This window comes from Microcebus murinus, chromosome 14, assembly GCF_040939455.1.
Source record: "Microcebus murinus isolate Inina chromosome 14, M.murinus_Inina_mat1.0, whole genome shotgun sequence".
Lineage (NCBI taxonomy): Eukaryota > Metazoa > Chordata > Mammalia > Primates > Cheirogaleidae > Microcebus > Microcebus murinus.
The window spans coordinates 44,153,801-44,181,147 of record NC_134117.1 but is presented as its reverse complement, the minus strand read 5'-3'; the positions used below and the strand labels follow the sequence as shown (position 1 = coordinate 44,181,147).

Genomic DNA, 27,347 nt, shown 5'->3' with positions numbered 1-27,347 from the left:
TTTAAAGTGAATGCTTTTGTAATGAATCAAATGCTCATGTTTTGTTATTTGATCATTACAACTGCTATTCCTTTTTATGCTTTTACCTATTTAAGTGTGTATCTTCCATTATCACGTGTAGATAAACACATAGGTTAAAAGGTGAGGTTACATACAACCTCTGTAGGAGAATAATGATACTGTCTGCTTAAATGTCATAAAATAAAGCTGCACAATCCAACTACATAAACTGTGTGTGATTGTGGTCTGCTTACTTCCATTCATCTTTTTTAGTATTAACCTATTTTAAAATTTAACAAAAATATATTTCCCGTGGCTTGATTGGCTATCTTCAATTTGTAGCCATTCTTTTACATTCCTTTTGCAAAAGGACACTGTCAAAAATTAATATGTCATTATATGACAAGTTCAAACAAATAAGTGCTTTTTCAGAAAGTTTAAATGTTCCTATGCAGGTTATGTGAGAGCCAGGAAATGAAGCTGCCCACTACCGTTTCACAAATTGAAAATCATAAAAACTCTTAACAGGCCATGAAAGTCATAGAAACTGTTGAAGGAGCGAATTATTGTATCAATTGTTTTCTTGCTAAGGGAAAAAATGCAGCCATAATCTTTCAAATTAGGAAATTTACAGAATTTCTTTCTTAAAGAAATGACTGTGTCCTTTTAAATCATTAGCATTTTATATGATAAACCTATTGTGTTCAAAAATGGACCAACTTTTTTATGGTCTATTTTAATAACTTTCAATTCTTTGATTCAAAATTCCTATTTATATGTGCTGAATATTTTCCCCATTAAATCCAATGCCTAACACGTGGTAGACCTTCAAGAATTGTTTGTGAATGAATGAATGATGGCATGTCACCGGGCTTCTAATATATTATTATTTAATTAGCAAATGATTCTGCAGCTTTGAAATCATTCCCAACCTTAGTGGCACCTCTGATTTTCAAATGAATACTGTTGATGAAACATTGTGTTAAGTACAATACTATATGTGTATTTAGTTTGATACCAAAATAAGGTGGATTTTTTTTCCAGCCCTGTCATAGTGGAAATCCCTCACTTTGGGTCCATGAGAGGAAAAGAGAGAGAACTCATTGTTCTTCGAAGTGAAAATGGTGAAACATGGAAGGAGCATCAGTTTGACAGTAAAAATGAAGATTTAACTGAATTACTTAATGGCATGGATGAAGGTAATGATGACTCCTTGATTCTGTAAATGTCTGCAGGCAGAAATTGAAGGATTGACTAAGTTAAGCGAAACAGTACCGGAATTCTACACATTTGTATTTTAAGCTGGGACCCAGGATCTTCAGCTTTTATTGCTGTTTTCTGTATCCTAAGGCATAAAGTTCCATTTAATCTAACAAACTTTTTCCCCTGCAGCACAAATGTACAAATATTCTGATTATTCTTTCAGTCTTTAATCAAATATATCAATCTTTCCAAATATGTCAAGAAAGTTTTTTAAGTCGAAAATGGGTGAAGAGAGGGTGAAATAATAATGGAAGGTATGCAAAGCCTGCAGAACATTTTGAATAAAGTACACTCACATTTTATTTTTGGAATGATTATTTTCAGACTCTTTACAGCTCATTCAGTTTTCTCCCACATTATTTCAATATTCTTCATGAATTTTTAATTTCTCTTGGGCCATAATTAGTTTTGTAAAAATAAGTTTCAGGATAATTATTGGAGTCTGTGGTGTTTCAGTGTCTTCTTTGACCTACTAAGACTGGTATGTATCTGAGCATGTCACTTGGCTATACACAACTTCTTCAGGCTATTTGGTCATTATTAGAACCATAGCAGTTTTTCTTAGTAGACACTGGGAATAATAGCCTAGTTTTTTTTTTTTTTTTTTTGAGACAGAGTCTCGCTTTGTTGTCCAGGCTAGCGTGAGTGCCGTGGTGTCAGCCTAGCTCACAGCAACCTCAAACTACTGGGCTCAAGGGATCCTCCTGCCTCAGCCTCCCAAGTAGCTGGGACTGCATGCATGTGCCACCATGCCCGGCTAATTTTTTGTATATATTAGTTGGCCAATTAATTTCTTTCTATTTATAGTAGAGACGGGGTCTCGCTCTTGCTCAGGCTGGTTTCGAACTCCTGACCTCGAGCAATCCGCCCGCCTCGGCCTCCCAGAGAGCTAGGATTACAGGCGTGAGCCACCGCGCCCGGCCAATAGCCTAGTTTTGAGAGTAGGTTTTCGATACAGAGTTTTCCTTTAAAAGTATTTAAAAAAAAAATTAGAGATCAAGCTCACCATAAAATCTGATGCTGTAGACAGAAATTTCCAAGCTAATCTTTCCTTTATGCTCACTGCCTAATCACTACCAATTCAGCAGTTGTTTTAAATGATAGCTTTATTGGAGATATAATTCACATTCCATAAAATTCACTCTTTTACCATTTAATTCCCTGGCTTTTGGAATGCCTCCCGTACAGTCTCTCCTGTTGTCAAAGTATGGACAGAGGAGCTAGACCAGCTCAAAGGTATTTGAGGAGTGACCTTGAGCGAGTTTCTTGATCCCTGTGAGCCTCTGTTTCTTCTGTAAAATGGAAATTACTTTCCTTACTTTGTGGAGTTACTGTCGAGCATAAATAAAGTAATTATGTGAAGCACATATGAAATACAGTCCTTGTCACATAGCCCTTAATCAATATCAGTTGTTATCACTACTCTATTCATTCTATAGAAACAATTGTCATGACAAAGATTTGGTATAAAATACAGGCATCACCAACGATGAATTTAATGCCTTTACAGCAAGGTAGAGGGAAACTGATAATTGTTGAATGTCTGGTATTACTGAGGTTGATAAAAGCCTTTATAAAAGAAATTTAAAAAGAAAGCATAGCACTGCAAAACAGGTGGTTTTAATCCCACTTTAGTGATAAGGGAGCTAAAGTTCAGAGAAGTCAAACAACTTATCTAAGGTTACCCCACTGAGTATCAGGGCTGGGGTTGAAATCTAGTTCTGCCTGTTTTCAAAGACTTTTAACTATATCTCACTTACTTGAGAAATGTGTGTCCTGCGGTATAGAAAATAAACCTACAGAGGAAAATTTCTACAAACCTCTAGATTTGGCCTAGATTAAGTCCAGAAGAATCGTCTTTTTAAATGAGTTATACAGCTGGTGAGTATACATTATTTAAGGAGTGTATATATACATATGCACACACTGATATTTACATTATTTCCTCTCTTTAACTTCAAATGATTTCTGATGGATAGAAACATTTAATGGTAATTCAAATTTCTAGTTTTTATTCCCTTCTTTTGAGCATGAAATATAGTCAGTCACTCTCTTATAAGGGAATTTATTTTAAAAACCTACAATCAAAAGTTTTAAAATATGTGTATCCTAAGAAAAAGAATTGAATTAGCATTTGTAAAGATGCTGAAAGAATGTGATGATTCAGGACAAAAAATGGAAAGAATAAGAGAAATGGGTTTCCCATTGATGATAGTTTTTTTATTGTTTTAAATGTAGTACCTACTACCCAAAGATTTTTTTTTTTTAAGTGGATAGCTACCTTGATACTGTAAGCTTCTTGAGGACAAGGTACATAGCATTATCTTTGAATCACCAATACCAGGTACAGTGCTGATTTAGATACTCACTAAATCCTGGGAGAGCAGGTAGAAATATAACCTCAACATAATATATAGCTGTCTGGAGGAAAGGTCTCATTAATCTATTTCCTCTAATCCATCCTTCACTAGTGTTAATATCCAGGTTAAAAGAAAAAGATGAGCATTTACTTTGCAATAGAAAAGTTCTGAGAAAGTTTACCATATTCTGAAAGAATACTGAATATTTTAAGACAGTGCTGTAAAACAGAACTTTATGATATGGAAGTGGTCTCTATCTGTGCTGTCCAGTACAATAATTGCCAGACACATGTGGCTTTTGGGCACTTGAAATGTGACTAGTACAACTGAGAAAGGTAATTTTTATTTAATTTGAATTAATTTCTAATAGCCATATGTGGCCAATGGCTGCCTCATTGGACAGTGCAGTTTTAACAAGAACACTGAATATTCTAATTATATATTCTCTTTCATTTTAGAGTATACATTATAGTATGTCCTGTCAGGCAGAAGTAGAATTTTTTTTTAATTAAGGTTTATTTATTAAGTGGACTTCCTTGATTTCATGATGACATAGCTTCATTTTGTTTTTAATAAACCAATTTTCAAACAGGAATTAGTTACATCTTTGCTCAATGGAGGGATGCCCCAAGTGCTGCCATACTGAGGGCATCTGTCAGACTTTTTAAAGAAACAATAACATAATCCCCCATCCTGAATTCTGTGTCTTATCTTGGAAATAGTAGGTAGAGTTTCTTTGCCACATTTTAAAAGACCAGATAAACTTTGGTTCCATTTTAGACAATTTAAAAAAAAAGTAAATACTTCCAGGTTAAAAGAATTAAGCACTAGGAAGCCACCAGAGTGAAAAGGAACACTGAAATGTCAAGGGACAGTGGCTTTCTCCATTTATTTAATTTAAAAATAATAATAAGGGAACAGCCACACAATTTATAACTGAAGCTCGAATAGGTTTCATACAGAGCTCTAGCCCCACTTCCCATCACTCTTCTCCAGTCCCTAAAGACACTTCATTTTTATCAGAACATTTCCCCCTCCCAAAACAGGCAAAACTAAAAATCAATCTGTCTTTTAAAAAAGTCAACCTATCTTTTTCCTTGAAGATCCAACACGTGGAAGCTCTCTCCTGAGTAGGGAAGCATAAGCACAGTTCAGGTTTCACGTTTTTTATGTTCTTTTATCCTCTCCACTCTGATCCCCTGCTTTTTTTGCTCCTCAATAACTGTTAATTAACAAGATAAAAATAGTTCCTGAAGTAAACCAGTGACCAGATCACTCACGATTTCCTTAAAGAAAAGAGAAATATATCATTCTACCATAATTTTATTTAACCTATTACTTTTATAACCATTAAGCTTTACCTGTCATCTATGGCAAGTGACCCTTGATTTTATTTCTTTATAAATGTCTCCTTTTAAACCTCCTTCTCCATAAATGAATTGTATGTGCTACTTTATAATCAATCTATATGCTACTTTTATATTAGTCCTGTTGTACACTCTTCTCTGAATATCTTTTTTCTTGTTAAAAAACTCACTGCCCTGTGTCAAGACTCTGAAAAATCTTAAAACTCAAATATTTAAAAATCATTTTGGCAAATATTTTGATCAGTGATTTTTATCAAGCAAAATAATTGTAAAGATCAGATTATGGTTCTATGGTGTTTTACAATGTGCAGAGACTTTCCATCAAATTTAACTTTTAGAATAACCCCAGGGAAAGACAGATTCAAGGAGGGAGGGTAATTTGGCCAGTACAATGTGGGTGGTTAGGATTGTAATCTGCAGAAGTCACACAGGCCAGAATTCTTATCCTGGCTTTACCACTTACTGGTTGTGTGACCCTAACCATGCACTCGACCTCTGTAAACCTTAGTTTAAATCCGTAAAGGGAGGATGCTTCATAAGGAACTAAGGGAGAAAAGATGAACTAATATATGTAAAGTTCTAGCACAATGCCTGATACATGAGAATCACTCAATGTCTAGTCACAGGTGCCATGTGAGTTGTGCAGGAAATCAAGTGGAGTCTGAAATCCTTCCTCTTCTACTTGCAAAGCCTTCTGCCCTGACACTGGCCCGCAGGATAGAGGGGAACTTTTTTCTGATTTGTTTGAAGCCACTATCTAGTTGCCAAGTCATGTACCTGTAGGGTTGTGTCCATCCCTGTGGGCACCCTTTTCCAAATTGCACAAAGACACCACGTGGGCTAGTGGAAATGCTGGTCACAGTTGATGAGGGTGGTACACACCCCCTCACTACTGCCCAACTGGCAACTAGTAAATAGGTAGACCCAGACTTCCAGAACCTGGACTTCTGACTCTACAGTGGTCTCCCTACAGTACTCCTTTGCCTCGGTGTGTTCTTGAACGAAAGATGCCTGTGCAAGTGCTTTGTGTAGAACAACAATGTCCATAAGTGTCAGCTGGTATTTAAATTTGCCATTACTAATCAAGGCACCCTCTCAGTTCTTATATGACTCAAAAGGATGTGGTATATATTCAGGAGAAACTGTAGCTGCAAAATAAGGGAATTAAGAGTTATTTATAAAGCATCAGTGGTTATGCTAATGAAGCAGGTGTGTAAGCAAAGCTCTATTGAAGTAAGAGGCTAGAATGACACAGAGGACAGTTGGTCCGGGTGTGAAGAACCTCCCATTACCACTAAGGTATCATGTGGCAGAAACAACTTTTCTCTTTGGCAGCAGATGTAGATCTTGTTCTAGCCCTTGTCAATTCGTGTTTTCTCAGAGAAGAAACAGACACTGCAAACAGAAAACAAACATTCATTATCCCTCCCACCCCAAATAATATTTATAGTGCACCAAATTGAATCCATTTTATAAGTTTAACAAAAACTTTAATTAAACTCATAAAGTTGAATTAAACGTGTTTAAAATTGTGTTTGCAAAGTCAAACCCCAAGGGGTGTTTTGTACTTTGTGGTTATGTTGTTATGTTATGGTTGTTGTCATGCAGCTAGGTTACTAGTAGAAAAATCCATCCTCTTTAGAGGTCTTAAACTTACAAATCAAAGAGCTTGAGAAATGTTCTATTGGATAGTCCTACACTGTCCAATGCAGTAGCCACGAGCTACATGAGGCTATAGAGCACTTGAAATAGGACTAGTGCAAATCAAAATATGCTGCAAATGTAAAAGAAACCAGATATGTGAAGATTAGTACCCTCCTTTATAATTATTAAATTATTAACAATTTTTACATTGGTTACACATTGAAATGATAATGTTTTGGATATACTGGTCCAAATAAAACATCGTTAAAATTAGAGCCGAGCGTGGTAGTGTTGCCTGCCTATGGTCCCAGCTACTCCGGTGGCTGAGGTGGGAGGACCACTTGAGCCCAGGAGTTCCAGACAAGCCTGGACAACACAGTGAGCTCCATCTTTTAAAGAAAAAAATCAATTTCACCTGTTCCTTTCTATTTCTCATCATGGCTATAAGAAAATTTTAAATTATATATGCGGCTTACATTATATTTCTTCTGGACAATGTGTGAACTTTGTTTTACATATCTATTAGGTTTTAAAATCAAAATTGTTGCTACCTAAGTATTGTACAGAAGGCTTTGAAGATATATGAATTATGCTATTATTTTAAAACCCCAATCACTACATTAGAATAAATTATTGCTGAAGTTCCCTAAATAGTTTTATAATGCTAGGAAAATATTTTCATACCTGTTCTTATTACTTAACTTTCAGATGAGAACAAATGAGGTTTTTAAGATAATATATTTTAGGTTGAATAACTATACTATTTTATTGTAAACAGAAGCAGGAAAAGGGAAATTGATATTTATTATATAACAGAAAATACTTTTTCTAAGTTTACTAACTGTGCATCAGCAATATCTTAAAAACAAATTTCTCAGTTAGAAATGGCCACGTTGGTTCATTTCATTCTAACTTGTTTTTAATTTACCACCCATGAGACAGATAGTAATTGTAAAGTGTCAAGTGGTTGTAGACGCAGTTGAGCACTGAAAAGTGATACCTTTATGTTGTACACAGCACCTTCTGTTGGAGAAATCTAGTAACAGTTTTGAAAAATTCCAAAAGACAAAATAAAAATTTAACTTCACCAAATCAAGATTGTAGTTGGGTAGGCCACTCAAAAAAAAAAAAAAAAAAAAGCCTACTGCAAACAATTGAATCATAACAAAGTATTTACTTATTTTCAGTCTATTGTCATAAAACTGGCATTTTAAGTCAATTGAAGAAGGACCACTGCATTACAAAGCAAAGGAAACTCTACCAGAAAATGAAAATTGGACCAAAGCAAATGAACATTAATCAATAATGGCATGTTTTATATGTGTCTGTGTATATGGCTTTGCCAGCAATTATATTAGATTATTAAGCATGAAATGTTCGATTTCCTTAAGTACTCAGTATGACAGTTGATATCTCTGACATGTCACTTTGACACTTCATGTTTTATTTTTATTGTGAAGGTACATCCTCAGTCATTTAAACGCACAGTTTGGCTTGTGACTATCTTTCAAACTTATTTTTTAAAGCAAGTTTTGTGAAACCATGGATAAGTCAAAAATACATACTATTTTCGAATATGAGTTTTGTCATGGAACCAGTGCAGCACAGAAAGCTTGAAATATCAAAGTGTTTGGGAAGGATGTGGCTAATGAACGCACAGTACTTGGATGGTTCGAGAAGTTCCCTTCTATTGATTTTAATCCCGAAGATGAGCCACGTGGGCAACCTGAGACCAAGATGGATAATGATGAGCTGAAAGCTGTAGTGGAAGCAAATCCATCTAAAACTATGCGTGAATCAGCAGTAATGTTACTATTCCAACAATATTGGACCATTTGAAACAAATCAGCAAGGTAAAGAAGCTGAATAGATGGGTTCCACATGAATTAAATGAGCATAAGAGAAATCATCTGAAAGCTTGCCTTTCTTTGCTGTCATGACATAAAGACGAACCATTTCTACACCGTATTGTTACATGTGATGAAAAATGGATTCTTTTTGACAATTGCAAGCATTCGGCACTATCATTGGATAAAGATGAAGTGCCAACACACAGTCCAAAACCAAATATTCATCAAAAAAAATTAATGGTGTCTGTTTTGTGGTCTAGCCCTGGTATAATATTGTCCACTACAGTTTCATGAAACGTGGTCACTCCATTACAGTGGATGTCTACTGCAACCAATTGGACAAAATGATGAGGATGCTTGCAATTAAGCAGCCGAGATTGGTCAACAGAGACAGGCCAATCCTCTTGTAAGATAACACACAACCACATTGCACAGATGACACTGTTCAAACTACAGCAGCTGGACTTGGAAACTCTGTCATCCACCTTATTCAGCAGCCCTTATACCAACTGACTACCTCTTCTTCCAGACTTTGGACCACTTCTTGCAAGGGAAAATATTCAATTCTCAACATGCTGTGGAAAACACCTTTCATGATTTCATCGCCACTTGCTCTTCAGGCTTCTTCACTCTGGAGTAAACAAGATACCGTTAAGATGGCAAAACTGTGTCAATAGTTTAGGTGCATACTTTGATTAATTGTACTGCTTCACTTTTGTGTATAAGCTACACTTTTGATTGGAAATCGGACATTTCATATTTAATGATCTATGTTTTTTATGAAACATCGATGGGTCAAATACTGCCCTGCCCTCAGTGAAGCAGGTTTGAGGCTCTGTTACCTTTAGTGTCAGTGTGAATAGAGAAGCCAGTGTGCCTGATACAGCAGGTCTAAGCTTTTGGAGTTCAGTGCTCTCTGTACATGCTATACATGCTTTGTTACTGATTTATGGACTTTAAGACATTATATATGATCCTGGATTTTGAAGATAAGATTACATTTTTTTCTCCCTCTGGAGTAATAGTAGTGGTTTAAACAAAGGGTTGAAGAAAGTGATATCATGAGGCTAACTGCCTGAACACAATGTGTTTTTATTTGCACAAATGGAAAAAATAAGCAAGCATGGAAGAACACTTTTCTGGAAAAAAAAAACCATGGAGAAGCAGACACAAAGAATTTGAGTCTCTTAATCTTGCAGCCATGGAAGAAAACCTTAGAATGATTATTCCAACATGGCCAGACATCCCCTGCCCCAGTTTTCTTCCTCCTGGAAGCCTTTCCCTAAACTCCAGACTCAGTTAAATCCACCTGGTACATACATCCACAACACCTTAACTTGTCTTCTTCCATAACTGAACCTTCACTATCTTCCTGGGTAAACTGTAAAAGTCTATGCAGGCAGGGCCTGACTCTGACTTGTTGACAGCTATTATGTCTAGTGCTTACAACAGGTCTTGACACAGAGTTTTCACTTCATCATAATTTGTTCAATGAATGGAGAAATGAATGACTTGTATCGAGGCCTATGCCCCATTGTTGGTGACACTTTTCCTCAATAATCGAGTATACAATAGTACCAAGAGAGGAAGCAACTTTCTGGAAGATGGGAGGCCACAACCAAATAGGGAGTGGAGGACGGGGGTACTGAGGAAGGTTCTGGGGCAAGTTATAGTCATTAGGCATACAGAGGACAAAGTAATCTTAAACTTCAGCACTGAAAGTAGAGTTAAAAAAATAACCACATCTCTCCCTGATTTTTTTTTATAATACCTCATAAGCACTTAATGATCAGAAATTAGTTTTCCAAAAATAGCCTTTAAAATATATGATTCTCAGGAATTACATGGATTGCTAAAATGGAGGGGAAAATAGGCAGGTATATCATTGTTTCCAGACATTTTGCATCATTAGCACATAATGCATTGTGTAAATCTGAATAAAAAGGTTTCTGCCCTGAACAGTTGTAAGATATAAAATAATGCTGATCCAGATAGACATAAAGCAAATGCTAGAATTGAATACAAATATGAGTTAAATGCTAAAATTATAAAGGATGTATGGGGGCCTCTCTGTGCTATCTTTACAACTTCCCGTGAGGTTATAATTATTTTAAAATAAAAGTTTTTAAAAATTGAGTAAGTATCTATTATGCTTACATCAAGGAAGAAGGATCAAGTTTTATCAGTTGAGGTTTTATTCCATATATGTTGGGTAGGCTTGTTGCAAAAGTTGCATATTCAGATAGAGCTGAACTATAATTCCTAAGAGCTAAATCTCTATAATTTTCTAAAATATTTAAGTGAATGTATTATAGGTGCTGCATTGTTCCAAATATTCTGTAGCTAAAGTTGAATATTATAGATTTAGCTTTTCTTCAGTTTATCTAATAAATAATTTTCTGTAACTAGTGAATTTTTTTTAAAAAATGGAATGAAATTGAAATGATAGAAATTCAGATTTTTACTTTGGAGAGATACAAAGCAGAAACAGTGTGATGATTTTTAAAAACATTTAATGTGTGTATTCCGTTAAATCTGCTACACACTGGCTCTCTCCAAAGCTGTGTGACCTTGAAAAGAATATATAACCTTTCTAAGTTATGTGAATAGAATTGCACTGGGTATATTTCTGTCATTTGTCATATCCACCCCAGAGGAAACTTCTTTATCCTGATCTGAGGAATATGGGGCTCAGAGAAGTTTAGAAACTTGTCCAAGGTCCCAGCACATGGTTGCAGAGCTGGATTTAAACTCTGGGCACCTATCTCCAATGGTCTTCCACAGACCCATACTAGCTAGCTTGCTTTTTTGAATTCTAACATTCTAAGACTCCTTCTCTTTTCACTCCTCAATATCAAATCCCCCATTCTTAGGGGAGGAAGCTGAGCAGATGATTTGCCTGACTAGACAGTAAATGCTGATGTAGAAATCATCCTTTGTGAAGCCTTAAGGTCATTTGTATCCCTTTTGTAGACTGTGCACACTCACACTGACCAGGTTACAAATAGCCTTCTAAACCTAATTTGATACAGGAAAAAGAGTCGTGTCCCCACTTAACCAAGTTATCAAGACATTTAATCATGAGTGTGTGTAAGAGTGAGGCAAAACTAATCAGGATGTTCACTTGAAAGCTTTAAGAGTAATAACTCATTTAGTCAGAACATGATTCAATGCTGTTATTTATGCTTCATGGTATTATAGTCTCCATAACCATTTATATTTGCAAAGCATTTTATGATCTTTATTGCTCTCTTGCAAAACCTCAGTCACAGAGAATGCTGTCCCACCTTTTTCTAATAAAGAAACTAAATGAGTTACAAAATGCTTAAGAAATTTATCACTAATCAGTGAGGCCAGAAGCCTATGGAACATCAGTGGCACTGTAATCAGGGCTTGCTGCTTATAGAGTGGACCAATGAGAACTCATGTCACCTTTTCAACTAAGACATTTACAAATCTATTCATTACTCATCCATTTATCAGTCACCACCCATGTGCCAGGCATTCTGCAGAGATACCATATTAAAGTGGTTGAAGTCCATGTCTGTGTTACTTCATCTCTTCCCCCACTTCCTAGACCTCAGTTCTCAGCCCAAAACTGACCAGCTAAATCAGTTTGCACAAGTCACTTAACCTCTCTGAACTTCAGGTACCTATTTTATCAGAAATTCTGCATGGGCCAAATAATAATTGACCTGCCATAAAGTAGACATTGAGATTGAGCAAACATATTTCTCCTGGCTAAAACTACCTATTTCAGAACTCAGCTCTCATTTCTCTTTAATTCTCTTTTTTTGTGTGTGAAAACTTTACTAGTAACAGATTTTTGGAAAAGGGAGAAAGAGGAGAAAGAGATTTCAGGGTCCTTTCATAGTCTATGGCATTATGAATCACTCTGAAAGGTAACATTGTTTACAGCAACTGATGTCATTTTCTCCTTTAATTCTGTAGCTATGGAGTGGTTTAGTATATCCTTTTAAAACAGAAACCCATTTAAAAGTCATGGATGTTTACTGTTGCCTCATAAACATCTCTTCATGTATTAAACCATCCTTGAGTTGTTTTTCATAGGATTGTTATGTTTTTAATAATTTGGGTTCTATATTTTTAAGGCAAGGTATAGGATGAGAGTCCACGTAAGACATTGCCTCCCAAATGTGTCAAGTCATAAAGTCACCTGAATTGAGTGTGAAGACCAGATTCTTAGGTTCTACCCAGGCCTACCAAGTCAGAATCTCCACTAGAGAAGCACAGGAACTGTGACGTTAGTTAACACATAGTACTGGTGTTTCTCATGATCTGGCCAGGTTGGAGCACATCACTCTAGGAGCTAGGGACTCTGTGGCTGTGAAGGTGACACAGGTGTCACATTTGTGGCGCAGATTATTTGGTTGGACTTTTTTCTGTATGTAAAGGATGGGACCAAAGCAAACACTGTTGGTAAGATATTCCTGCTTCTTTGACCTAAGTAATATGGACCATTTTAAAATCTAAATACATATAAATTCAATCTCAGAAAGAATATTATCATTGTTCATTTTTATGTTATCAGGCTTACTTGGTATTTGGAAATCTGACTTCTGATATACTTTTCAAATTGGCAACACAAAACTTTCAAAGTTGTTTTACATTCTTATAAGTTTCTCATTCATTTTGGGTAAAATATTCATTAAGTTAACAGTAATTTGAGTTAAAAACACATGGACATAATAGACTTCACTGTGAATTAAAAAGATTAGAAATAACTTTTTTACATGCAATTTTTAAAATAAATATGAAGCTATTAAAAGAACAAGTCCCTATTGCTACATATATTTTTGAGCAAGATTTTAAAAATTATACAGCCCTGGCCTCATTCCCTCTTGTAGCCCTCTCCAGCCAGATGGGTCTTTAGTTACCTGTTTGCAAACATTCCGCTAATGTCATTTCATTATTGTATTTTAGTTTCCTTTTTGTAAAGAAAGAAACAGGAAAAAATGTGCTTGAATTGAATCTATATTAAAATATTATATACTGTTTTATTATATTTATTAATACTAGTGTTAGTATTATTATGCATGTAATAATTATAATTCATGAGTATGCATTTGTTACATTTTTCCTTCCCCCAATTTTTATGTAAATTATAAGAATTTACACATATAAACATATGATTAGTCAAACATGATTATGTTTTTGTTGACTTTAATATGTATTGGAGATTTATCTGTTAGAACATATACTCCTACCTCATTCTTTTTAATACTGCACAGTAGTCCACAATGTGAATATATCATAACTTACTTAACCCCTTTCCTGTTGATGGTCAGTAAGATCATGTAATAGAGTTTTCATAAGAATTCTGTAGTGACTTTACTAACTGGTTTTCACCTCCTCTTCTTGCCTTCTCACCTACCTCATTTACCTACTATCTCTGTCATTTATTTTCTTATGAAAATCGTAGAATTTCATAGTCTAGACTTCAACTACAGCCCTTGAAAGGATTCTGCCTCTCTTTATAAACCAATATTTAAGTAATACTTTTCTGTATTTCTTACATTTTTCTTGATGTTTATTCTGAGGGAAAAAATTACAAATATTTTAAGCACACAAATAAACAGGATATAACCTGGTTAAAGGGAACCAGGGCGATATCATTTCTCCATTTCATCATGCAGATGCCTGGAAATCTCAGTAGTCAAGAAGGGAACGTGTGTGATTCTATTGAAGGATGATACAGGGGACTCTATTATTCCCACTTGCCTGCTGCAATGCCTGAAATCCCCACATTAGTTTGAGTTGGGGCTTATCTTCTAAATACTTGTTAAAATGTAATTGGAAGTCAATACCATGCAAATTTTAATGGTGACAAAAGAATTGCTGAAAGCTTGCAACTAGAGTGGGTACAACCCATAGGGTCCCTGAGCTATTGGCAAATCCTAAAAAATGTAAGAAGTTGAGTGTGGAGAGCGCTGATCAACTTCCCCTGGGAACTCTTGTTTATGTGGTTAGAAATCTGAGCTTCTCCATTTGCCACTGTCTGCTGCATCTGAAATATACATGTTCATTTTACATTTGGGATGGCTTTAATGCCTTATCAAAAGGTAATACCGCATAGTGTAAGTGCGGTCAGCCTACCTCCATTATACAGAGTGGCAATTCTTCCCAATGCATTGCTATTATAATTTCCAGAGGTGATAGAGCTGTTTCTGCCTTAAATCCTCACAAATGTATGCACACATACCCATAACACACTCACACACACAAATGGCTAAGAAGTATACACCACCACCATTTCGCCAAAAGATGCCTCACTTCCTCTGGTGGGTCCAAACTGATCTTGAGTAAATTTCATACTCCCAGGATACACAGCTTGTTAAATGCAGAGTTAAGAAATCTCTCCTGTTTGAAGAGTGTAATTTCATGGCAGAGTCTTCTTAAATTGGAGTCCTGAGCCATTTCGAAGGTGAACATAATGACAGCTTTACAGCTAAAGTGAGAAAATACTTGCTTAGCTGATGGTGATGTGTTGTACAGCAATTTAAACACATTAATCAGAACTTTCTCATTTGCGGCATGAGATTTGAACTCTGGGAATCCACTCTCTGAAGTAAGCCAAATCATGGTGAGGGAAGTCCATTTGCTCTGTATGGAAAAGTTTAGTTTCCTATCAGTTACTGAATAGGTGAAAACTCCTCCAGAATATTCCCCTAAGAAAACTCTTTCCTGGTTTCCTATACCAACTTTCTTTTTTTATTCTGTACTTTTGTTTTGGTTTTTCCTCACTAGGATCTCTGTGTTTAGGTTTGCAGAGGAAAAGATGGTTTAGGTGGCAAAAAGGAGCAAAAATCCAGTTCCTTTTTTTTTTTTTTATCCTGGTAGTCACATTTGTTATTTTAAAGTAGAAAATAATTTTATAGTCATCGTTCCATTTGGGAAATCAATATTTGATAATAAAAGTTCTGTCAGTGGTTCATTTTGGTCGGGGTTGAACTCTGTTTCTCTCCTAGTTGACAGTTTGATCCTCCCATCTTAGAGTTTAGTGATTGATCTTTAAAATGAAAAGATGTCCTTGATCCAATTACCTCAGCATTCATTTTGCCATTCTACACTTTTTATTTGGAATAAGCCATGATCTCAGCCCAATGTATCTGATAGAGGCAGAAATGTTAATAATTGAGGGACAGTAGGAGGGACAGTAGGAGGGACAGACAGAGGCTTATATGATTAGTAAACAACAAAGACAAAAAAAAAAAACTGAACCCCTCATCCCCTGAACTTTAGGAATTTTCTCTTTGTTTTGTTAATAAGTAAAACAACACAGCTATATAAACCTAAGGGTTCCCCACTCTCTTCTCACCTTCCCACTTTCCCACCTCCATTTCCTGTCCCTCTGACGTAACCAGTGCTAACAGCCTAGAATGTTTCTTCTAGGAATTTCACTGATGAAAATATGCAAATGTGCAAATTACATTTTTCCTCCTAAAGAGGATCATACTGTGCACATTGTTCTGCAACTTCGTTCTTCACTGTTTACCTTTATGCTGGGCAACCACTACCTGCCTGGCTCCCTTCCTCCCTCCCTTCCTCCCTCCTTCAGGTTTCCCTAATGTGACTTCTCAAATCATCCAGATGAGAACCTTTCCTCCCTGACCCTCATCCCTGGTCACATCCTATTTCCTCACCTTGATTTATTATTATTATATTTTTCATATTAGCTTAGTTATGTGCCCACCCCACTGCATTCCCCATGAGAGTATAATTTCCATGTGAGAGTGACTTTTTTTTGGATACAGTTTCTCACTCTGTTGCCTGGGATAGAATGCAGGAGCTTCATCATAGCTCACTGCAACCTTAAACTCCTGGGCTCAAGCAATCCTCCTGCTTCTTGAGTAGCTGGGACTACACCATGCCCAGCTAATTTTTTCTATTTTTAGTAGAGATGGGGGTCTCACTCTTGCTTAGACTGGTCTTGAACTCCTGACCTCAAGTGATCCACCACACCCGGCCAAGAGTGACTTTGTTGTGCTCTTCTTGTTAGGGACAGAAAAACAAGAGATAATGGAATGACAGAGGCAAAAATAAAACACAGAGGAGGAAACAGAGAAAAAAACAATAAGAAGGAAATAGTTACAGAAAAATAACCAGAGAAAATAGTTATTACATAAAGAATGGGGTGATTCAGCCATGGAACAGTAACCACCAATCAGAAAATAGAAAAACACCATAAATGGTGACTTTCCTCATCACACATATAGAAGAAAGGAATGTCTGGAACATAACCTTTCAGTTATGTCCATACCTGAAAAAATCCAGACCCCCAAACCCATGACATAGTCATAAGTAATTACATCTTTACATCAACATATACTATTGGCATATACAAGGAGGAATTTTAGAGTGAATTATGATCTTCTCCACTAGCAGAGACAGACCCATTACCCCTTAGGAAATGTCTTTCACTTTGCACCATTAAACTTTCTTTTCCATAAATTCTTCACACATATTCTCTGAGTGTCTGTCATCTCTCTCCATCTCATGGCCCAAGGCTTGCGATTCCTCCAAGCCAGGAGCCCAAGAACTAGAGAAACACTTCAAAGTCCAGCCATGGACACTCTCTACTATATCCCCAGTGACTAGACCAGTACTGATCTAGTACTGATGGGCTCTTGTTAAATACTTGGTAAATGAATGAATCTGATTGTTTCATTTATTAGCTGCAGGAATGTCCAAAATGAGGATGAACTGTAATTTATGTAACCATTCCTTTATGATGGACATGCAGGTTCTTTCAAGGTTTAGTCTTTGCAGGCAATGTTGCATTGAGTGTGCTTGTAAAAAAGAGATCAGAAAGTAGGATTGTTGGGTCCAATAGTAGGTGCATTTTCATTTTGAATAGATGATACCTAGTTACATTATCAAAAGATTACTGCCATTCACACCCACCTGGGATGAATGAAAGTACCTGTGCTCCCAGATTTTTCTCTGATAACTGATGTTATTTTAGCTAATGTTAATTTTAGCTAATCCTAGAGGTGGGTGTGGAGGGAGATTGTATAGCTTTTTAATTGGTATTGCCATATTAATAATCCAGTTTGAACATTTTTGACCTTTTTTCAACTTCGATGACTTGCCTTTTTATATACCATTTTGCTGTCATCTATTGGCTTGTCTGTTGTCTTATCAATTTGTAGCTACCTTTGCTATTGAGAATATTAATCTTTTGTCAGGAGTGGCTATTAACTTTTCCAGTCTACCTTTTGTCTTTCAAGTTTACTACTTTTGTCATGGAAATCTTTACATTTTTATATAGTCAAAACTGCTTTTTAGGCTTCTGAGTTTCCAGTGTTATGTAGGATGCTTTCCCTTAACCAAGACTAAAACATACTTCTCTGAATTTTTTAGTAATATTTTAATTTTTAAAAAGTTAAGTCTCCTATCCAGCTGGAGTGTTATATTTATATGATATGATATAGTGATTTAGCTTTGTTTTTCCAAATAGATTTCCAATTATGTAAATACTGCCTTTTAAATAAACTTCCTCCCACCCATTGGAAACTTAAATATGTGACTTTGATTTAAATATAACTTGAATACATAAAAATAAACATGTATGAACTTATATATATATATATAATATACATATATAAACTTGAATCTATTTCTTGATTCTCTATTCTTGTCCCCCAACCTAATTTTCCTTACATATTTCTCATATTGTTATGTTTAACTATTTATGATACTTCTGAGTAGATTTTAATATAAGATAAATTCTCCTTCACAAACCTACTACTTTTCTAAAATGCTCTTGGCTAGTCTCAAATACTTATTCCATAAAAAAATTATAAATCATTTATCCTAATTAAACCTACCAGAATTCAGTATAAAATGTGGCTTTTAAAAAAATTCATTTGGCTGCATTATCATGGATAGACTGGAGTGAGGAGAGGTGAGTTGGCTGGGAGGTGGTCTCAGAAACTAGACAAGCTAAAACAGGGCCTGAACAACAGGTATCAAGAGAGTGAACCATTCCCAAAATAGAATGAACTGGATGTTGACCATTAGATACTATGAAGGCAGGCAAGTCATAGCTATTAGCCTGAAAGACTGTGCAAATGGTAGACCTTTTCCCAGAGTTAGTATTGCAGGGTAAGAAGTAGGTTTGGATATGGACAGGAGGGAAGAAGATATGTCCATTTGTGAATAGGCTGAGTTCAATGCATGAGAGCCACTGGTGGGCAGACAGAAATTGGTGATGATGACATTGATCATTTGGATAATTTAAAAATATTTGAAACAGGTTTTCAGATATAGTTCTAGAGCTATAGACATATTGAAGTTCTTATTCACTTTCTTGTGAGGCCTTACTTTTTTTTTCTGATTCATTCCTACTTTTGGCAGCCTGAGGGCAGAGTATTAAAAACAATCACAGAATGAGATAGCCCTTCTTCAAGAGTGGGAATTTATCCATATGTGGTCAAATGTCAGTTTTTGAAGATGTTTGTTCTTCCTTAGTAAAAATATTTTCTACAAATACTTACATTGATAATTTTATAATATTTTTGCAAAGCTTGATATAATGGTCATGGTGGTTTTCTCTTTATCTTAAAAGCTCTGTTTAGGCTACTGAGTATAAGTAATTTGGACTATCAAATTACACACCAGTTTGTCTCAAGGTGTTTTGTACGTATGCTCATTCTCATGGCTTTTTCATTTGTATTTTCAGAACTTGATAGCCCAGAAGAGTTAGGGAAGAAGCGTATCTGCAGGATCATCACTAAGGATTTCCCCCAGTATTTTGCAGTGGTTTCACGGATTAAGCAGGAAAGCAACCAGATTGGTCCTGAGGGTGGAATTCTGAGCAGCACCACAGTGCCCCTCGTCCAAGCATCTTTCCCAGAGGGTGCCCTGACTAAAAGAATTCGAGTAGGCCTCCAGGTAATGTTCACAAAAAGTTGTTTTCCTCAGTACTTGTAGAAAGCACGCGAACATGTTGTGCTCTGGAAACAGTCATCATAATTCATCCTTAATGATACTGCTAATTAGGCCATTTTGGGAGTCATTAACCTATTTCAAATAAAAAGCATTTAGTGCAAAGTTAGCTGAGTGGCTTGTTAAATAAGGTACATATTTTAGGGTTTTTCTGTTTAAAAGTCTCAGTTGGTTTCTGATGAAAGATAATTTTTTCAACCATAAGTTACTGGTCCCAGTATGTGGAGCAACTACCAAGACTTGGTTTATAATGTCCCACATCATAAAACTCAGTTATAGTGAAACTTGCAAGCTTCAGTATTTTGGTTTGATTGAAGTAAATCATAAATGCTGGGTTTTATCCAAACCAGTTGGAACTTGATTTGGTTTGGAAAGCTGACTGGAAATCTTGGCAAGAAAGATTTTTCTTATATTTATTCATTTCAGTTAGACTTCAGCTAGTTTTTTTTTTCCTCATTGAATGAGGAAAATGAAATGAAAATAACTTGTGTCAATAATTAACATAGTAATTAATGGTTTAACTGAAAGTTCCTGCTCCTCTTTTTTGGGAGGCTGGACTCTCATATCTGAGAGAGTTGCTGGGTATTTTTTTTTTTTTTTTTTTAGCCAACCACTCTAAGTTTCGAGAAGGACTTTAGTAAATGCTTGGAGCTAAAGAGACCACCTTACATTTCAGGGCTAGGAAGCTCCCTTCGTCTGTCTCCCATATCTAGTTATTTTACCAAACAGCAAAGAAATCAAAAGGAAGAAGTTAGGCTCGGTAGGCCAGAATCAAAATCCTTTGAAATTATGAATGCCTTTTTCTTACTTAATTCTGAAAGCTTCAGTTTTTACATGAGTATGAGTTGCTTCTGTAAGGTAAGGTTTTACTGAATGTCCTGCAAAGGTTTAAAATATACTTGACTTATTATTTGTTATCCTTTACTTTGGATTAGACTAAGAAGCTTCTCTGCTCTGAAATTTAATTTCCCTCCCTTTCATGCAAGCCAGTGTTGTCTGTGTTCTAGTAGACAAATAGGCTAACCAGTTCCTGCCATAGTGTTAGGTATTTTGTTTTCATGCCTTCCTAAAATAGTGAGAAAAGATAAAAGAGAAAGACTTATTGTTATTGTTTGTGTTTTTTTCCTTCTCACTTAAAAAGTCAACTTTCTGATGGCAAAAAAAAAAGGTCCCTTTCATTTAAAGTTCATTCTTTGTCTCTAGGCTCAACCTGTTCCAGATGAAATTGTGAAAAAGATCCTTGGAAACAAAGCAACCTTTAGCCCAATTGTCACTGTGGAACCAAGGAGGAGGAAATTCCATAAACCGATCACAATGACCATTCCAGTGCCCCCGCCCTCAGGAGAAGGTGTATCCAATGGATACAAAGGGGATACCACACCAAATCTGCGCCTTCTCTGTAGCATTACAGGTTTGGTTAAGTCTCTGCTGTGCTTCCTATTGATTTGCAGTGATCCTGTACAAAAATTTTATGTACAAAACCATACAACCCTTGAAATACCCATGCCAACATTATAAGCGTAGAAAATGAAGGACAAAACATTTTACTTGTCCATCATCTCCTCTCTGTTAACCCCGGAATATTTTCTTTAAGAAGCTGGTCTCATGACTCATTTAAAATTTAGTGTTATCTTTCCTTCTGTTAAGTTAAGCCATTAGTAAATAGAGTTACTTTAAGATTGTTGAATTATTATTGAATGTACTGGAGCATTTAGGTAATTTCTCAGTGACCCAGACAGAAGTAGTGAAGCTGGCAACACACTTTAGACTACCAGGAAATTGGGTAGACTTGGGGAAAAATATAGATTCCACAGAGCACTAGTAGTAGGGAAGTATTAAGTATGTGATTACACTCACCTACTCTATTCACCCATATAATCCAATAGACTAAATATTCAGGGTTTAGAAGAACACATTGATAAGCACATGGAATCAAAAGCTCAATCCATCCTTTGATAATCTAATCTGATTTTTAACTACAAGTCCAAGATTATTAAAGACAGGTTTTGTTTTTATTTTTTAAGAAGTAATTTTGGTAGCTGATTCCTCCTTTCACCCTGGAAAATTAAATGGTTCAGCCAGGTACAAAATGAGCTACTTCTTAACTTTCTTGAAATAGTTCTTACCTTTTTAAAAAGGTAAGAACTCTTTTTAAAAAGAGACTTAATTATCTATCTGAAACAACAAATCTGTGCACTTACAAGTGGCACTTATAAAATGTACTTATAAATTGTGGTTGCCCTAAGTGTGACCTATTCATTAGAACCCAGAGAAATAATTTTTAAAAAATTTATTATCTTATAAGGAGATCACAATAAGCCTGCTAAAAGTACAAAAGGAGAGTAGAGAGGAAAACTGCCTTTAGTACACACCATTGAACTTAAGGTATTGAAGCTTTGCCAGTTCCTGCCAGGAAGAAGACGAGGATGATGATAAAAATTTCACAAAGAGCATCTCCAGTGATGAAGTCACCATATCTGCTGTTGTTTCTCAGGGGGCACTTCACCTGCTCAGTGGGAAGACATCACAGGAACGACTCCTTTGACATTTATAAAGGATTGTGTCTCTTTTACAACCAATGTTTCAGCCAGGTATGGAAATAAAGGATTCCAAAAAGCACTAAGGAATAAGTTTTATTACCTTTTGGAAAGTAAAAATTGTTACACTCAATGCCAATGTGATTTTTAAAAAAAATTTTGAGAGAAAAAAATCCTTAGCATTTGCTTAGCAAAATTATTATTAAATAATAAACACAGAGTTTTGTGTTTGATGGAGTAAGGATCTTTGCTATTTAAATGGACAAGTTAATAATGTTTTGGTTTAATTCCCTTATATCTTCTGAGTTTTTTAACCATGAATTTTTTTTTTTAAGATTTGGCTTTTAAATCACCTCATCTTCATACTTCTGTTTTGTTTTCATTTGTCTCAGATTTTGGCTTGCAGACTGCCATCAAGTTTTAGAAACTGTGGGGTTAGCCACGCAACTATACAGAGAGTTAATATGTGTTCCATATATGGCCAAGTTTGTTGTTTTTGCCAAAATGAATGATCCTGTAGAATCCTCCCTGCGGTGTTTCTGCATGACAGATGACAAAGTGGACAAAACTTTAGAGCAGCAGGAGAATTTTGAGGAAGTTGCAAGAAGCAAAGATATTGAGGTACCTTGTTCACAAAAACAAGTTCATTTAATTATGTTTCCCAGATGTGGGGTTTTAGTTTTTGGCCATGATAATACTTACTTATAAATATCAACTACATTATTGATTTTACTTATTTAAAAATTTGATATCAATTCATTCTCAAATTATTTTAAGTGTCTTTGCGGTGGCCTTAGTTGGTTAAAATGCAGTACTAATAAATTGAAATTGTAGTGTCCACTTTCTTGTGGCTACTTGAGTTACATTTTCATAATCACTGGGTATACACATTAGCATGATTTTCCTTTTTCAAACTCAGTGACTCATGTAAGTGTCTAAGAATTTAAAAAAATGCTTTCAAAGTCTATATGAATAAGTGATTGATGTGAGGCATTTCTTAAATATGTTCAAAATGAAAAGAATATAATAATTCTGTTTTTTACATGTACATGATATGATTTCCAGTTACAACTATTAAGTATAAGGGTACAGAGTTGTTTTTATTGCAAATAGCACCACAGAACTGCCTAATAAAAAAGACAAATGTGACAGAGAAACATGCCAGTTTTGTAATGTTATGTGACTTAAAGTCACAAAATACTTCCAACTCAAATTAACTGTTAAATTATGTATTTCTTTAAAAGGTTCTGGAAGGAAAACCTATTTATGTTGATTGTTATGGAAATCTGGCCCCACTTACCAAAGGAGGACAGCAACTTGTTTTTAACTTTTATGCTTTCAAAGAAAATAGACTGCCATTTTCCATCAAGGTAAATCATCTTTAACAGAGAGTCTGTGATTTAGAAAAAAAAAAATCATCTTAGAGAATACAAAGAAAAAGGTTTTAGTAATTTATTAAGTTTGAAATATCCCATCAATTCTGAACTCATAAGAACAAGGTCAGATTTTACCCGAGTTCTACTAGAGTGTACTTTTAAGCCAGGAAAGCTTATAATTAGTAAAAACAATCTTTACCTTTTAAAAAGTTTAATAATAATTTATATTTAAGGAAACGTTCATAAAACCAATCTAGTATAATAAAATGTATCTTATCTGGTTAAGGTTCGTAACAATCAATGAAATCCAAATACAGTATTCAAGTTTTCGTTTCCATTTCTGATGGAGCCCAGGAATATCCTGGAGAGATCCTCCTCCTCCTCAGGGAACAGAAGGGGATAGGACAATTGTCTTATTATTTGCTGTTATTGTTGCAAAAATGAAGTTTTGAGAAAAAGAAATGATTAGACAAGAAAACACATATAACTCAGACTGTACTATGAATTGTCAGGGTAAAACAATCAGACACAACAATCCTGTATTTAGGCTAGGAATTGGGCATGAGTTCAAATATGACCACCCTGGCTGACATGTAATTGTTATCATCTTTTCCCTTTCCTGCCTCTCCAAGGGCTTCATAAAACACGGTTAACTCCGCAGAAAAGTCTCTTTCTGTAATTGTCAACTACCTAAATTCTTCTAGGTTAGAGACACCAGCCAAGAGCCCTGTGGCCGTCTGTCTTTTCTGAAAGAACCAAAGACAACAAAAGGACTGCCTCAAACAGCTGTTTGCAACTTAAATATCACTCTGCCAGCGCATAAAAAGGTATCTTTTAATACTGGTTTATTGTAACTTTCTTTCCCTGGTCTTGAAGTGGGCCCTTGGTATGCAATTAAGGAATGCTTTGTAACACAATTAAAGCTCTTGAAATTCAAGTTTTAGTAGTCTCCTTGTGTAGATTGACTAAGTCTTGTTACTGTGGTGTCAAATTCTTATAGTTTGTATGATGGAGTCCTCTGTTTATCGCTTCTGCTTCTGCTGGTAGTTCATAGATTTTTATGCTTTCAAGTAATGTCACACATTAATTTGCCATGGATGTACAGTTCTTGATATTTTTTGTTGGCCTCTTTTGATTTGCTTTGCTTTCTAAATCAGCTTGCATTTTGTGCTCCCTACTCAGTCCTTTTCATATCCTGATATTCTTTTCCCTGCTGTCCATTATAATATTCCTTGTCTCTGCAATGCATCTTGGAACCAAAAGGAGACAGAGTCAGATCAAGATGATGAGGTAATATGAATACTTCTGCTTTTATTCTCTCAGAAGTAGAATAGAAATTGCATCTGTATAAAAGAAGTTGCAGAGGGCTGAAGTATGGGAAACCTATAAATTATAATTTTGCAGGTCTTAGCTTAAAAGTGAGATTAAAAAAGGGTATTTTTTAAAATAAATGGTTCACTGTTCCTTCACATGTACATAATACTTTAATATATTCAATAAAATTATAATCCAGCTAATGATTTAAAAAGAACTGAAGTTCTTTAAAAATTTTTAAATGGAATGAATTAGCATGTATAAATATACATTTTAAAACCTCCATGTGCATATTTCACTATTCCCTGCTATCCTGCTATCTACTGTGTTATATGCAATTTTATTGTACAAATTAACTTATATGTAATATAAAATATTTGCTAACTGGCTGTTGATAAATATTTGATATTCTCACTAAAGAAATTTATCCCGGTCATTTTTGTTAAGACTATTGTTGAGACTATTGTTGTTCAATTAAATTTTAGAAGAATTTTTCCTTTTATCTCCTAATATTTTTCCATGTTATATGATAATTGGATTTTTAAAACCCCCACATCATTAGTAATAAAAAAAATTGGCAGCCTTAGGACACAGTAATAGTACTTCACATAAAACCATTAATCTATTTTTAATCTCCTCATCTATACTTTATGCCTATTAACATACAGAAACCACAGTAATAATTGGAATAATAAATTTTGTGTGCCTTTTTCCCTTGAATGTGCTCACATAGAGTGAGTGTACTTTGTGATATATGTGCTTTCAATATGAATGAATTTGGGAAGAGTTACTGCTCAGCATCAGAAGTCTCTGTAATGCTTGTCTTTTATTTGTACTTCCCTGTAGTCTGCTGTGTTGATGCTCTTATATTTGCCAACTGATGGTCATTTGGTTGAGACATTGGGGTGGGGTTATAGAATCCCAGTAGGAATTTAACATTTTCCAGAGGAAAATGCATAAGAAGAAAAATAAGGATAAACAAGATATCAACATGCCAACCTACAAAATGTTTCAAAACTGTGAAAATGCCACAGGGAAGTTGGAAACAGAGTTGTCTTTTTTTTTTCCTTTTTCAGACTGAGAAAGCAGATAAACGACAGAGCTTTGCATCTTTAGCTTTACGTAAGCGCTACAGCTACTTGACTGAGCCTGGAATGAGTGAGTTTTCTAACACTTTTACTAATCTATGTGGATTTTTATAAGAAGAGACATTTTTTCTATACAAACTAAATTGTGGTGTCATTGAGAAACAAATGACAAAAGAAAAAATTGCCTGCAAGAAAACTTAATCATATAATCTAATTAATACTTTGTGTTGAAGATACAAGATAAAAGCACCCATAAGCTTCAAAACTATTTTTTAAAGCCATTAACTACTTTGTAACTAGAAACATCTATTATTTTTCTTTTGAAACCTTGATTTTACATTGATTAACTATGCTAGGAGATAAATACTAATGTTACTTTAGATTTATGCTCAGAAGAGAAAATATGTACTTCTACATATATAATATAGGATGGTAGGAAGGATGATCAAAGTTACTTTGTTTTTTTTTTTCTTAATAGAGATAGGTTGTTATATCCTAGTCCTAATTCTTTTTCTTCCCACTTTGCAAGAATTATATTTTCCTATCTTTTTGAGGTAGCACTTGTTTACATATTTCTTCTTTCCTCCCTCTGTCTTCTCCTCCTTTCCTTTGTTAAAATATCACTTCTAAGGCTGGTCCTTCACTATACTAGTAACCCTTTTCTTCTGGCAGTGATTGTTTTGGTTCATTGTTAACTGGCTTGCAAGTATCAAGGTATAGATTCATTTGGTCATATTCAGTCATTCTCTCTCTCTCTGCCTCCTCCGTCTACTTCCCTCATCCTTGTAGTCATCACCTCTTCCGCCGACAGGAACTAACAGTCCTGAGAGCAGCACTGTGTTTGATTGATATAGAGCACAGTAGTGCCACTTTAACCATCGGAGAGCTTCATCTAGAGCAGGATGTATACAAAAATTATTTTTTAATTAGTGATTCATTCCTAGGTGTTTCCCATTGATGAACAGTTTCTTGACTTCAGGGAGGTTTGTAAATTTACCAGTAAGAGCCACAACTTTGGCTTTTGCCGCCTTTCTTGAATTCTTGTTTCTGTGAGGCAACAGAACATACAAAATACGCAGCAGAAAACTATTCCACTACTTAGATGGTCTTAGCATCATCTACTGGAATCTAGCTCCTGGACTACTAAGAAAGCTTTCATATTCACATACAAAATGGGGAGTACAAGAGCCATGAAGCTCTACCACACTCACCAGCATTCCCTCAGATTTCAGTTTTCTCCTCTAGCAAAAATGTCTAAATCCTTCTGGAAATATAAGGACTGAAATTAACTCTTGTCATGCTATAGAACAGGGAAGAGGTATGTGTATAGCTAGATGTGTATAGCTTTCAATACCACTAAATATATTGAGTCTAGGTTTTCCTTGGAATACTATTTTGCCCTAGAGACCCTCACAGGATAAGGCTCACTGAGTAACTGATTGGGACCCTCCAGGCAACATCCTAAAACTTCGGACAGTCTCAATGAACAGGCTACTTCAGGTCGGAGGCACCTTAGGGAAGGCGAGTTTCTACCTTATTCTGGTTGCCAAGATGTTTGTTTAGGGGGATACCTAAAT

The 27,347-nt window shown here is 35.4% G+C and overlaps 1 protein-coding gene across 13 annotated transcripts in view; it reads left to right on the top strand.

The window, feature by feature from the left end:
- Nucleotides 1-27,347, top strand: part of ANK3 (ankyrin 3) — a 325,335-nt gene that overhangs the window by 255,541 nt on the left and 42,447 nt on the right. For 9 of the 13 annotated variants that reach the window (XM_076010011.1, XM_076010010.1, XM_076010009.1 and 6 more), the window contains 9 exons: nt 1,045-1,199; nt 19,190-19,401; nt 20,659-20,866; nt 21,950-22,046; nt 22,385-22,613; nt 23,237-23,362; nt 24,073-24,195; nt 24,632-24,658; nt 25,759-25,840. In XM_076010011.1, the coding sequence (XP_075866126.1) occupies nt 1,045-1,199; nt 19,190-19,401; nt 20,659-20,866; nt 21,950-22,046; nt 22,385-22,613; nt 23,237-23,362; nt 24,073-24,195; nt 24,632-24,658; nt 25,759-25,840 (1,259 nt within the window). The remainder of the gene's footprint in view (nt 1-1,044; nt 1,200-19,189; nt 19,402-20,658; nt 20,867-21,949; nt 22,047-22,384; nt 22,614-23,236; nt 23,363-24,072; nt 24,196-24,631; nt 24,659-25,758; nt 25,841-27,347) is intronic. The other 4 variants (XM_076010015.1, XM_012762808.3, XM_076010017.1 and 1 more) reach the window with 1 other exon arrangement.